The following is a 12,561-nucleotide window of genomic DNA, read 5'->3' on the forward strand; positions in this document are numbered from 1 at the left end:
TGGCAGGTGGCGGCGGCAGTATGGCAGTACAGCACAACTCACACCTGAGCGGCATCCCATCATTGCTGGATATCCCACATTTTCATGAAATCAGCTACTTCTTTTCTTCTGCAACAGCAAGCCCGCGCTTGATTGCACAACCGCGCTCTGCTTGTTCAACAGGCATTACCCTGCGACTCCATGCATACGTCGCTGCAGCGCTTGGCCCGGGGTGTGAACAACTATTTCATGAGCAGAGCGATGCAATTCAGATCTGATGAGCAGAGGTGGGAGGCCTGAAATGTCTGGGACAGCGAGGTGCCGTCGGCCGTTGCCCCTGCTGCGGGTGCTGCGCTGGTCGGCAAACCCTTGGGAGCCTTATGGCATGTGCATGCACCTGCATCGCGCAGTGAGATCATGCAGAGCCTTGCCTGCAGCTTGGGCGGGCGCCCTGGGGCGCTCGCGGGGAGGCAGCGAGCCGGGAGCGGGCTCTGGCGCCCAGTGGGGCTCCGCCGCAGGGCGGCTGGCCGGCTTGCAGTGCTGCCAAGAGCAGCCCAGGATAATGGAAATGGAAGCACCAAGGCTCCTCGGGTCAGCGCGAAAGGAATAGTGGTGCGTCATGAGCAAAGCCCTACAGCGCTGCCTTGTTTCGCCGCTGCCCTGCCAGCGAGGTACCGTGCTCAGCTGGGCCGTGTCGCAGGCACCGGATCCCGCCTGCCGCGACTTGGGTCTGCCACTCTCTCCGCCGCCGCCGCCGCCGCCACCTGTCGCCCAGCCGTGCCGCCGCTCGCCTCCCTGCTGCCGCAGATCTCCCCAGAATCTGCCACGCCCTTCCGCAAGATCATGGCTGCCAACCGCGGCGAGATTGCCGTGCGCATCGCCCGTGCCGGCATCGAACTGGGCCTCACGACGGTGAGACCGTTTTGGCGGCGCGGCCTGCCAGGGTGCAGCGCACAGCAGCAGAAGCAGCGGCGGCTGCAGCTGCAGCGCTCTGCCTCCTGCTCCCAGCCGTGCAACCAGCCCAAAGCTCCTCGCCTTTGCCGCTCTGCTTCCCGTCCCTCAACTGCCGCACCCCCCACGCCTCCTGCCTTGACCCTCACACGCCCCGCCTCCCCTGCCGCTCCGCAGCTGGCCATCTACAGCGCTGCCGACCGGCTGCAGCCCCACCGCTTCAAGGCGGATGAGTCGTACCAGGTGGGGGCTCCCGAGATGACACCTGTGCAGTGCTACCTGGATGTTCAAGGGATCGTGGAGGTGGCCAAGAGGCAGGGAGTGGACGTCGTGCACCCGGGGTGAGCAAGGGGCGCTGCCGGGCGGGCTGGGGTGGGATGCGGCAGTCGGGCTAGGCGGGAGGGCAGGCGGGAGGGCAGACGGGGAGGCACCCAGGCCGTTCCGCGCGCGCTGCCACCGCTGCCACTCGCGGCCAGCAGCAAGGGCGACTGGCGCCGGTGCCGCTGCTGCTGATGGCTGCATACTGCTGCCTTCCACTGCCGCGACTGCTGCTGAGCCTGTGTGGCTGTGCCGCTGCTTGCCCCCTCGCATCAGGTACGGCTTCCTGTCGGAGAATGCGGCCTTTGCACGCGAGTGCCAGAGGCAGGGCATCACGTTTGTGGGGCCGCTGCCAGAAACGATTGAGGCGATGGGCGACAAGACGGTGGCGCGGCGCCTGGCGCAGGTGCGGGGCGGCGCTGGGGAGCAGGGACGGGAGCCTATTGCATAGGATACTTTGCAGGGAACGGGGCCGGTTGCTTGGGTGCCCAGAGAGTGGGGTGGTGGCGTGCATGGCGTGGCGTCGCGGGGTTCCGCCCTGCCCTCACCGGCCTGCCTGGCTTCTGCGGGCCGCAGGAGTGCGGCGTGCCTGTGGTGCCCGGCACGGACGATGCCCTGGCCAGCGCAGAGGAGGCGAAGGTGTTTGCGGCGGCAGCAGGCTACCCGGTGATCCTCAAGGCCCGCAGCGGCGGCGGCGGCCGCGGCATGCGCGTCGTGCGCGCGGGTGCGGCCGGCTGCCGAGCTGCCCCTGCTGCGTGGCGCTGCCGCTGCTGGGAGGACGGCAGAGGGCAGCCTGGCCAGCCGGGCAAGCGGATGCTGAGCAGCACTCTGCCCTGCCCATGGCTCTGCCCTGCCCTGCCCTGTGTCGTCTTCTCACACCTGCCCCTTCCCCTCCACACCTGCACAACCCTACCGTTGCCTCCCTGCCGCAGAGGATGAGATGGAGGACCTCTTTGCCCGCGCCTCGAACGAGGCCAAGGCCGCCTTTGGCGACGGCGGCATGTTCTGCGAAAAGTGAGCCGAGCTGGGCGCCCTCACCACGTGGGCTTGCCCCTAAGCTTCCACCGCAGCGACACAGCGCTCCACGCCTGGCGCCGCCTGATATACGTTCCCCAGCTGTTTAGCCTTTCTCCCAGCCGTTGAATTCGCCTGTGGATCCATGCAGGTATGTTGAGGATCCGCGGCACATCGAGGTGCAGATCCTGGCAGACAACCACGGAGGCGTGGTGCACCTGTACGAGCGGGACTGCTCCGTGCAGCGGCGCCACCAAAAGGTGCGGAGCGGCGGTCGTTGTCGCGCAGTCGGGACGGCAAGGCGTTGGGGTGCGAGGCGGCGCTTGGGGCCAGCAGTGGCACAGCCAGGGGGTGCAACTGCATGCTGGGCTTCTGCCGCTCAGGGCTGGCCACTTGCCTTGCCGGTGCAGGTGGTGGAGATGGCGCCCGCCCCCGGCCTGGCGGCGGAAGTCAAGGAGAAGCTGTACGAGGCGGCGGTGAAGCTGGCCAGGCACATTGGATACCGGTGAGTGCTCAGCAGGGGACCGCCGAGGCATGCAGGCTGGGCCGGGTCGGCTGCCGGTCGCCCACGTGCGGCTTGCTGTGGTGATGCGGTGCTTGTTGCTTGCCCAGCCCCAGGCTCATCCACCCCCCACCTGCTGCCCCCCGGCCTCCCCGCAGCAATGCCGGCACCGTTGAGTTCATGGTGGACAAGCAGGGCGCTTTCTACTTCCTGGAGGTCAACCCGCGGTGAGCCTGGCGTGGGTGGGAGGTGGTCTGGTGCGCACGCGTGTGCATGTGTGGTGGTCTTGTGTGTGTGTGTGTGTGTGTGTGTGTCGGTTTGCGGTTTGCGGTTAAGTTGCTCCTGCCGTCGCCGCTGCTCCCCACACCTGCCCTCCGCGCCTATGCGGCGCCATGCCCCCTTATCTCCCCCTCGTCCTCCCTTTTCTTCGTTCCATCCCTGCTCCTCTCCCTGGTTCCTTTCTTCCCTTCCACCCCTGCTCCCCTCCCTCGTTCCCTCCTTTCTTCCCTGTGTGCAGCATCCAGGTGGAGCACACGGTGACCGAGGAGATCACCGGGGTGGACCTGGTGCAGAGCCAGATCAAGATTGCAGGAGGCGCGACCCTGGCGGAGCTGGGCCTGGGCGACCAGGCCGCGGTGCCGCCCCCCAGCGGGTGAGCCGGGCGCAGGCGGCCCTGCTAGCTCCTGCCGAGACGGCGGCGGCTCTCCGAAACTGAACGGCCGCTGCCCTGCTGCGCCTGCGCACTTCCACTCCACCCCACCCCACCCGCCCACCCCACCCGCCGCACGCCACCCGGCTCCGCCGCCCTGCAGCTTCGCCATCCAGTGCCGCGTCACTTCCGAGGACCCCGAGCGCAACTTCCAGCCTGATTCGGGGCGCATCACGGCGTACCGCTCGCCCGGCGGGCACGGTATCCGCCTGGACGGCGCCATGGCGGCGGGAAACTCGGTATCCCGCCACTACGATTCCCTGGTGAGGCTTGGGGATGGTCGTGTGGGGTTGTAGGGTGGGTTGGGGGAAGCGTGTATGGTGCGAGGCGGGGGCCGGGCTCCGGCGGTGTATGTCCGATCCCTGTGTGGCCCTCCTGCTCCCGCTGCGTCCGCCCTCCCCTGCTGAGCCTCCCCTGCTCGCTGCCCCTGCGCCTACCCATCTCCTGTGCCCCTTCTCTGCCCGTGACCTCCTCCTGCCTCTCCCCTGCCCCTGACCCTCTTCCTGCCTCTCCCCCGCCCCCGATCCCACCCTGCCCCTGCCCTGCCCCCGCAGCTGGTCAAGGTCATCTGCAAGTCGCCCACCTTCATTGGCGCGGTGCAGAAGATGCAGCGCTCGCTGTACGAGTTCTACATCCGAGGCATCAAGGTGGGGCCCGCCTCATTCTTCTTCTTCTGCCGCATGGCACAAGTGTGGCGTGGCAGCGGAAGCAAAGAGGCTTCTCGGTGGCCGCCCGCCGGCGCCAACCTGGCGCCCCCCGGCCTCGCCCTGTGGTCTTGCCCTCTTATGTTGTTGAACCTGCTGGCTCGCCCGCCACCGCCACCTGGCACAGCCCTGTCCCTACACCCGCAACGCGCCCCATTGCGCCCCTCTGCAGACCAACATCGCCTTCCTGGAGAACGTGCTGCGCCACCCCGAGTTCCTGGGCGGCGCCGCCACCACATCCTTCATCGAGCGCAACCCGGAGCTGTTTGAGTTCGACACCTCGGTGGGTGGGGCTGGGGGTGGGGGTGGGGGTGGGCTGATCAGCCCCAAGTTGGGTGGCACGATGTATTGGCCGTCGTGGAGACAGCGCTGGCGTGCATGTGGGGAGAGAGAGAAAGGCTGATTTTTTAGGGTTGGCCGGCACGATGCATGGCCATTGTGGAGGCAGCGTACATGTGGGGAGAGCAAGATTGGCTACAGAACCAGGGCATCGCCACCACCCCTCGAGCCGCGTGGCATGCCTCCGAGTCCCCTCCTCCCTCCTCTCCCTCCTCTCCCTGCAGGGCTCCAGCGAGATTTCCCACCTGCTGGAGTACCTGGCTGAGCAGGTGGTGAACGGGGCGCAGCACCCGGGCGCCGTGGGCCCTCCGCCGGCCAAGGTGGCCCCTGCCCCGCCGCCGCTGCCCCCCGGGGCAGACCCCCACATCGTGCCCGCGGGCTGGCGGGACTACCTGCTGACCCACGGGCCGGAGAAGTGGGCGCAGGCGGTGCGGGAGCACCGCCAGACGCGGGGTGAGCGGGGGTGCCGCTGGCTGGCTGCCGCCGTGCCGGTGTGCTTGCGGTTCTACCCTGGCTTAGGCCCCGGCATCGCATCCCCTTTGTTGCTGCCTCCCCAACCTCCACCACCACTCCACATCCGCCAGCCCTCCTCACCCGGCCCCCCCACACACAATGTCTCACATCTGACCTGTACCTCGCAGGCGTGCTGCTCACCGACACAACCATGCGTGATGCCCACCAGAGCCTGCTGGCCACACGCATGCGGACGGTAGACATGCTGCGTGCGGCCCCCGCCACCGCGCACATCCTGGCGCGGGCGGGCAGCCTGGAGGTGTGGGGCGGGGCTACCTTTGACGTGGCGCTCAGGTTCCTGCACGAGTGCCCCTGGAGGCGCCTGGAGCAGCTGCGGGAGAAGGTGGGCGGCGCGTGTGTGCGAATGGTGGTGTGTTGCTTGTGGTGGTGTGGTGTGTGGTGGCTGTGGAGGGGTGGGGGGTGGTTGGAGCCTGCTCCTTCCCCGGCTGCCTCCCGCTTCGACTGCGCCTCGCCTCCCCAAGCTGGCCACCCAAACCCTCGCACCGCCGCGGCCGCCGTCCCTTTGCCCACCATGCCCCACCACAAACTCGCGCCACCGCCTGCCGCCTCCCCTCCCCCTGCCTGCGCATCCCCGCAGATCCCCAACATCCCTTTCCAGATGCTGCTGCGCGGCGCCAACGCGGTGGGCTACACCAGCTACCCAGACAACGCGGTGCTGGCGTTTGTGCGGGAGGCCAAGCTGGTGGGTTGGCCACCGGGGCGTGTGCGTGCATGCATGCGTGTGTGTCTGTGTCTGTGTGTGTATTGTGCTGGCAGCCGGGCCCTGGCAGCAGCACCCTGCCGGCTGCTGCCTCTGATGCACGCACAGCACGTGCTTGGGGCGATGGCTCCTCAAGCCTTGCCCGAACCCCATCTCTCCTCCTCCCTCCCTCGACCCTGGCTCCCACCACCCGGGCCACCTTGCAGGCGGGGGTGGACATCTTCCGCGTCTTCGACTCCCTCAACGACATAGACCAGCTCAAGTTTGGCATAGGTGCGCCGTGGGAGGCTGCAGGCGCGGGCCTGGGACCTGGCACTGTGGGGGGCGCCGCCCACCCAGAGGGTCTTGTGCGCCGTCCGGTGTTCGACCGCTGGCTGGCTGCCGCCGTGCCTAATTGTACTGCACCGTACCATACCGTTCCAAGCCTCACGTGGCTCCAGCGTGCCTGTGCAGACTCGGTGCGTGCGGCGGGGGGCGTGGTGGAGGGCACGCTGTGCTACACGGGCGATGTGAGCAACCCGCGGGCATCCAAGTACACTCTGGAATACTACATGGGACTGGCAGGTACCGTACTGCAGGTACTGCTGTAGGTGCCACTTCTGGCACTGCTGCCGTTGCGCCGCGCATTGCCGTGCCTGCTTCATCCCTTTGCTGCTGATCTGCCTGGCACTTCCCCATGACACTGCCTATTTATGGTACCGCAGAGAAAATGGTGGACCACGGTATCCACGTGCTGGCCATCAAGGACATGGCGGGCCTGCTGAAGCCGCGCGCCGCTACCATGCTCATCGGCGCCCTGCGCCAGAGGTGCGGCTGGCGGCGGCCCTCTGGGCGCGTCTCGTTCTGGCCTGGCAGGAACTCGGGTGTTGTCCAAGGCTCGCAGCCCCAGCAGCTGCAACACCTCGCCTGCGAAGCTGCCAAAGCAGGCCAGCGGCTGGCTGGCTGGCTGGCAGGCGACACGCCAGGCCGGCATGTCGGTGACTTTGCCGTCATCGTTGCTGCCCCTGCCCCTGCCCCCGCTCCATCCCCGCAGGTTCCCTGACCTCCCCATCCACGTGCACACCCACGACACCGCCGGCACTGCCGTGGCCACCCAGCTGGCGGCGGCGGCCGCGGGCGCAGACATCATCGACTGCTGCATCGACTCGGTCAGCGGCACCACCAGCCAGCCGTCCATGGGGGCGATCGTGCACTCGCTGGCGGGTGGGTGGGCTGGGTGTCGGGCTGGGGTCGGGCGTGCAAGCAGGGGGAGGCGTGCCGAACACGTCGACCCCGCCTTGTCTTGCCTCGCTGGTGTGCCCCTCCTGCATTGCATCACACCGGCCCAATCTCCCATACGCCCAGATGCTCTCCAACACATACACCCACCAAGAACGCTGGCGCGTCCACACACACATACCACACCGCCACTCTGCCCTGCAGGCTCAGACCTGGACACAGGCATCGACCCCGACTCGCTGCTGCCGTTGATCGACTATTGGGACCAGACGCGCCTGCTCTACGCGCCCTTCGAATCCAACCTGCGCAGGTGGGTGGGAGGCACGGCGGGGGTTAATGGAATGCGCAGGCATTGGGCACGGCGCAGTGCGGGGCTGCCTTGTTGCGCCCCGCACGGGCCTGGGCTCACAGGCTGGGACAGGCGGTGCTGCCGGCCAGCCGCCGCGCCCGGCATTGGCCGCCTGGCATCATGTGCCCACTGTACCGCCCGTGCCGCAGTTCCTCCTCCGATGTGTACCGCCACGAGATGCCTGGCGGGCAGTACACCAACCTCAAGTTCCAGGCAGCTTCCCTGGGCCTCGCCTCTGAGTGGGGCCGCGTCAAGCACGCCTACGCCGCCGCCAACCGCGCCCTGGGCGACATCGTCAAGGTGCGCTTATAAGCTAATTAGCGGTGAATTCCAGAGGAGGGGGCGATGTGTGGTGCGTAGGGGCCGACGCGCGGGGATGGATGGCTGACGGCGTGGGCAGCAGGTGGCGCACTGATGGGCAGCTCGCCGACGGGCGCGCAGCAGGCAACCGACCACCGTGCCAACCCGCCCTGCCCTGCCCTGCCCTGCCCTGTGCCGCTCCCCGCAGGTCACCCCCAGCTCCAAGGTTGTCGGCGACCTGGCCCAGTTCATGGTTTCCAACAGCCTGGATGAGCACAGCCTGGTGGCGCAGGCAGACGCGCTGTCCCTGCCATCCAGGTGGGGATGCAGGTGGTGCGGGCGCAGGGGCGCAGGGGTGGCGCCATCTCTGCCCCGGCTTGGGGCTGGGGCTTGCTGCCGGTGCCGAGTTGGTTGGCGGCTGGGAGACAGGGTCCCTGAGCGGCGGCTGGGCTGCATTGGGGCGTGCCTCATGCCCGCCGCGCCCCCGCATATGGCACGCTCCACCCCGCATCCACCACCCCCGAACCGCGACACCCAAACTCCTCCCCGCTCACCCACCCACGTCTGCCCCCCCCTTCAGCGTTGTGGAGTACCTGCAGGGCTACCTGGGCCAGCCCGTGGGCGGCTTCCCCGAGCCGCTGCGGTCGCGCGTGCTCAAGGACAAGCCGCGGGTGCAGGGGCGGCCGGGCGCCTCCATGCCTCCCATGGATCTCAAGGCCTTGGAGCAGGAGGTGCGCAGAGAGCGTGTGTGACTCCCTGTGTTACTCCCGGGCAGACTCCCTGCAGGCAGCGTGTGTGGGGTGGTGGTGGTGGCGGTGGTGGTTATGGTGGTGGTGGTTTGTGGGGGGCAGGGGGCAGGCGGTAGATAGGTGTCCTCGAGCGAGGGGCGGGAGCAGGAGGCAACACGCAGGCCCCGGCAGCCAGGCACCCCACGCGCCGCATTCTTTCTGGCGCGCCCCACCCTGCCACCACCGCAACCGCCCCCCGCACGCATGCGCCGCGTCGCTGCCGCGCAGCTCAAGGACCGCCACCACGGGTCGATGTGCGGCGGCTCAGTCTGCTCCTGCATCAGCATACGCGACGTGCTGTCTGCGGCCATGTACCCCAAGGTGTTTGAGGAGTACAAGTGAGTGTACTGCAGTACCGCCTAAATATACCACGTGTACTGCATTCGTACTGCTTCGATGCATAGCATCCTGAGCACTCCCTGCCGTGCGGGGTATTGCCAAGGCGGTCGCGGTGGAGGCATGCGTGCCCAGCTGAGCGGCGGCAGCAGCCGTGGCGGACTGCTGATACGGACTGAGCTTGCCTCACCTGCCGCCGCCGCTGGCGCTGCCCCGCAGGACCTTCACCGCGCGCTTCAGCGAGCATATCGAGAAGCTGCCCACCCGCGCCTTCCTGGCGCCGCTGGACGTGGATGAGGAGGTGCGCTAACAGGAAGAATGGAGCGTGGTGGTCGTGGTTTTTCAAAGCAGCCTGCTGCCTGGTTTCGGGGCCTCAACTGCCCTCTCAGTCCCTCTCCCTCTTCTCTCCCTTCCCGTTCCTCTGGCCCACAGGTGGATGTGGAGATGGCGCCGGGCAACGTGGTCAGTATCAAGCTGAAAGCGGTGGGGGAGCTGCAGCCCAATGGCACGCGGGAGGTGCGTGGGCACGGGTGGGCCGGCAGGCACAGCCGGCGGCGCGCTGCCGAGTGCCGGAGGGCGTTTGGCGTGGGCCGCCGCTTTGAGCAGCCATCCCGCGCCGCCACTCAGCGCCCCTCCCTTGCCTTCCCGCCTGCAGGTGTTCTTCGAATGCGATGGTGTGCCTCGCGTGGTGGAAATCAAGGATCTGGTGGGCGAGCCTGCTGCTAAGGGGTGGCGCCGCTGGCGACGTGCTGTGCCTGCTGGGCTGCCCCTCGGCGCCGCTGGCGACGTGCTGTGCCTGCTGGGCTGCCCCTCGGCGCCGCTGGCGACGTGCTGTGCCTGCTGGGCTGCCCTCGGTGCCGCTGGCGATGTGCTGTGCCTGCTGGGCAGCTCCTGGCAAGTGCAGGCCGAGGAGCCCACGGACCCAGCAGTACCGCTTGCTGACTGCCCTGCCTGCTGCCCTGCTTCTTGCCCCGGGCCGTGCAGGGCAAAGACACGGTGGCTGCCGCCCGCCGCCCGGCTCGCGACAAGGCCGACGTCGGCGACGCCGGCTCGGTGCCGGCTCCCATGGCCGGGGAGGTGATCGAGGTGAAGGCCGCGCCGGGGCACTTTGTGACCGCAGGGCAGGTGAGCGAGGGAGGGAGGGGAGGGAGGGGTGAAGGCGTGGATGCACCGGCTGCCACCGTGGCAGCGCCAGCAGCCCTTGCGCCCGCTCCCCTCCCGTTTCTTGCTTTTGCGCCGCGCTCTGGTCTGTCTGCTTTCCAGAGGCCCCCCACGCCTGCCCACTCCTGCTGGCGCGCCACCCGGCCTCCTCCCACCTTTCTTCCTTCCTTCCTTTCTTTCTTCTCCTTCCTTTCTTCCTGCCCAGGCCCTGGTGGTGATGAGCGCCATGAAGATGGAGACGTCGGTGGCGGCGCCCACCAGCGGTACCGTATCCCACGTATACGTCATCAAGGGCGGTGAGTGGCGGCCGCCTGCTGGGGGCTGCCCCGCCCCCTGGGCAGCCCCGGCCCTGCCTGCCCGCGGCTCTAACATCCTTGAGCACCGCCGCCGGCGCTGCAGCTGTGCGTTTGCCTGACAGAATTGTGCTGCGGCTGAGCGTGGGTTGAGGATGTGTGCACATGGCCCTTCCCCTGCACGCCCACCCCGGTCTGCAGACCAGTGCGAGACGGGTGACCTGCTTGTGCTCATCAAGCCCGGCACAGAGGCGCCGCAAAACGGCGACGGCGGCGGCGGCAGCGGCGCCGAGGCGGCTGCAGCCACGACGGCCGTCGCTGCGGCCTCCTGATGAGGTGCTGCTGCGAATCGTGCGTGCTCAAGAGAGCTGGCGGCTTGGCTGGGGATCGCCGCAGGCCGGCTTCCAGGCCGCTGCACTCCCCCAGCGGGGGGGCAAGAGCTTATTGCCATGGCCTCGGCACTGCCCTATCTGCCTCTATATACTCGTCTCTACCTTCTTTCTCCCATCTTTCATGCGGTGCGGGTGTATGGGCGCCGCCCATTGGCCGATAGGCCACCACCTGTGCGCAGTTGCTGTACCTCTGCTGGCTCTCAAAACTTTCCCCTTGCTGCGTATGAATGTATCCAAGCACCCATTGGATTTTGACTGACGCCCAACAGCTACTAAGTTGTGTTGCGCTGGACATCTCGAGTACCGGTTCCGGTGGTTGGAGAAGTGCTTGACCACACACCTGCCCCTCGCTTCCTTTATGCTGTTTTGGTTTGAAACACGGCCGGCCATTCACGCTGGAATGATGTAAGACAGAGAAGCCAAGCACTTGCCTTGGAAAGGTGGCAGCGCACGCTGGGCCCGCTGTGCAGCCTGACGTGCGTGGAGGGGCACAACCAACAATGTTACATGCACGACGCAACGGTCCACATCGGGATGGACAGGGTAGGCAGTAAAACAACTGAGCCAGCAGGGAAGGCAAACAAGGGCAATGAAATGTACTGCCTGAGGGCAGCTGTATGAGGCAGGCTCAGCCCGCATCGCTGGCGGCATACCAGAGGGCCACGCCATTCCAAGCGATGGACAGCAGCATCCAGTAGAGGAAGGCAACATGCGCCTTGCTGCCCTCCTGTGTCAGGGACCACACGAAGCGGTGGGCGTCTGCCTGCAGGCCGCGCCGCTGCGGCAGGCCCGCGTGCCGCAGCTGCTGCTCGTGCAGGCTGTGCAGGCACGCCTCGCTGACAGCCTCCCACAGCAGCGGCACCACCAGGCCCACGCCAATCTGGAGCCAGGCCATGACTGCGCAGGCCTTGGCGACGGGCGAGAGGCGCGCGTGCCGCACGACTGGCAGCGGCACCATCATCAGCAGGCCGCACAGCAGCTGGTACATGGCGTGGGTGACGTGCCTCATCAGCGGGCTGGAAATCAGCGCCTCAAACAGCATCTTGTTGTTCCGCATGCTGGTGCCCACAAGAACAAGTTGCGCAATCATGCTCAGGCTGCAGCCAACGAGCAAGAGGGCCAAGGGGACGGTCACCGAATGACCACGGTGGTGACAAGCACCTCGCGCTGGGATGGCATGGCTCGGCGCAGCAGAAAATAGATGCTGCTGCTGGGCTACAGCAATACAGCTGCAAACTCACCTGAGCCGCATGGGCCAGGCAAAGGCAAACATGGCCATGGTGGGTGCGCCGCTGGAAAAAATCATGAGTGTTTGCCTCGCCAACCAGAGCACTGGCTTGCCGCCCACAGTGCTCCTTGTTGTGTTGGTCGTGCTCATCACATCCGAGGCCATGAAGTGCCAGCTGTTCAGCAGCATTCATTCATTCATTCAGCACACAGCCCGGCCGCCTCTTGCTCGAGGGCGGCCCACTTTGGCCTGGGCCGCCCGGGCCGCCCTCCCCCCCGGGCGCATGTTCGGTGTTGGAGGGGTGTGCCCAGCGATAGGGGGCCCCTGAAGGCATGCGCCGAGGCCGGGAAGCGTGGTTCGGCGCTGCTGCACGCTTGGCGATTTGACCAGAACCACGTGCCGCCGAGCTGCGGCCGCAGTTTCCGGCCCACGGTCTACGGTCGCAGCCACGGGACTCGGCGGCACGGCGTTTGGGCCCAAGCTTGCTGCCGCCGCCGCCGTGCCCGGGGGGCAGCGCGGCGGCGGCGGCACGCTGCGACGCCCCCGTGCTGCCGAGCTGCGGCCGTAGTTTCCTGCCAGAAGCCCACGGCCACAGCCACGGGACTCGGCGGCACGGAGTTTCGGTCCACGGCTTGCTGCCGCCGCCGTCGCAGGGGTGCTGCCTGCGGCGGCGGCGGCACGGCGTTTGGGTCCACGGCTTGCTGCCGCTGCCGCCGCCGCAGGGGTGCTGCCTGCGGCGGCGGCGG

The 12,561-nt window shown here is 67.6% G+C and overlaps 2 protein-coding genes across 2 annotated transcripts; one reads left to right on the plus strand and one right to left on the minus strand.

The window, feature by feature from the left end:
• Positions 1–20: 20 nt before the first annotated feature.
• On the plus strand, positions 21–10,527 carry CHLNCDRAFT_138936 (hypothetical protein; the record flags this gene model as incomplete). Its single annotated transcript, XM_005844468.1, has 31 exons — positions 21–26; positions 787–891; positions 1,108–1,271; positions 1,525–1,654; positions 1,825–1,972; positions 2,181–2,262; positions 2,414–2,522; positions 2,673–2,767; positions 2,923–2,991; positions 3,282–3,416; positions 3,577–3,736; positions 4,028–4,120; positions 4,350–4,460; positions 4,741–4,969; positions 5,158–5,372; positions 5,628–5,732; positions 5,957–6,023; positions 6,204–6,314; positions 6,455–6,557; positions 6,784–6,953; positions 7,173–7,278; positions 7,467–7,617; positions 7,826–7,935; positions 8,198–8,348; positions 8,634–8,743; positions 8,961–9,042; positions 9,174–9,257; positions 9,397–9,447; positions 9,726–9,866; positions 10,108–10,198; positions 10,397–10,527. The coding sequence occupies 31 exons, from the start codon at positions 21–23 to the stop codon at positions 10,525–10,527; spliced, it is 3,615 nt and encodes a 1,204-aa protein (XP_005844530.1).
• Positions 10,528–11,215: 688 nt separating this feature from the next.
• CHLNCDRAFT_138937 (hypothetical protein) lies at positions 11,216–11,860 on the minus strand (the record flags this gene model as incomplete). The annotated part of the gene is made up of 2 exons (XM_005844567.1): positions 11,216–11,684; positions 11,829–11,860. The coding sequence occupies 2 exons, from the start codon at positions 11,858–11,860 to the stop codon at positions 11,216–11,218; spliced, it is 501 nt and encodes a 166-aa protein (XP_005844629.1).
• Between the last annotated feature and the right edge of the window lie 701 nt (positions 11,861–12,561).

Source organism: Chlorella variabilis, assembly GCF_000147415.1.
Source record: "Chlorella variabilis unplaced genomic scaffold CHLNCscaffold_22, whole genome shotgun sequence".
Taxonomy (NCBI): domain Eukaryota; kingdom Viridiplantae; phylum Chlorophyta; class Trebouxiophyceae; order Chlorellales; family Chlorellaceae; genus Chlorella; species Chlorella variabilis.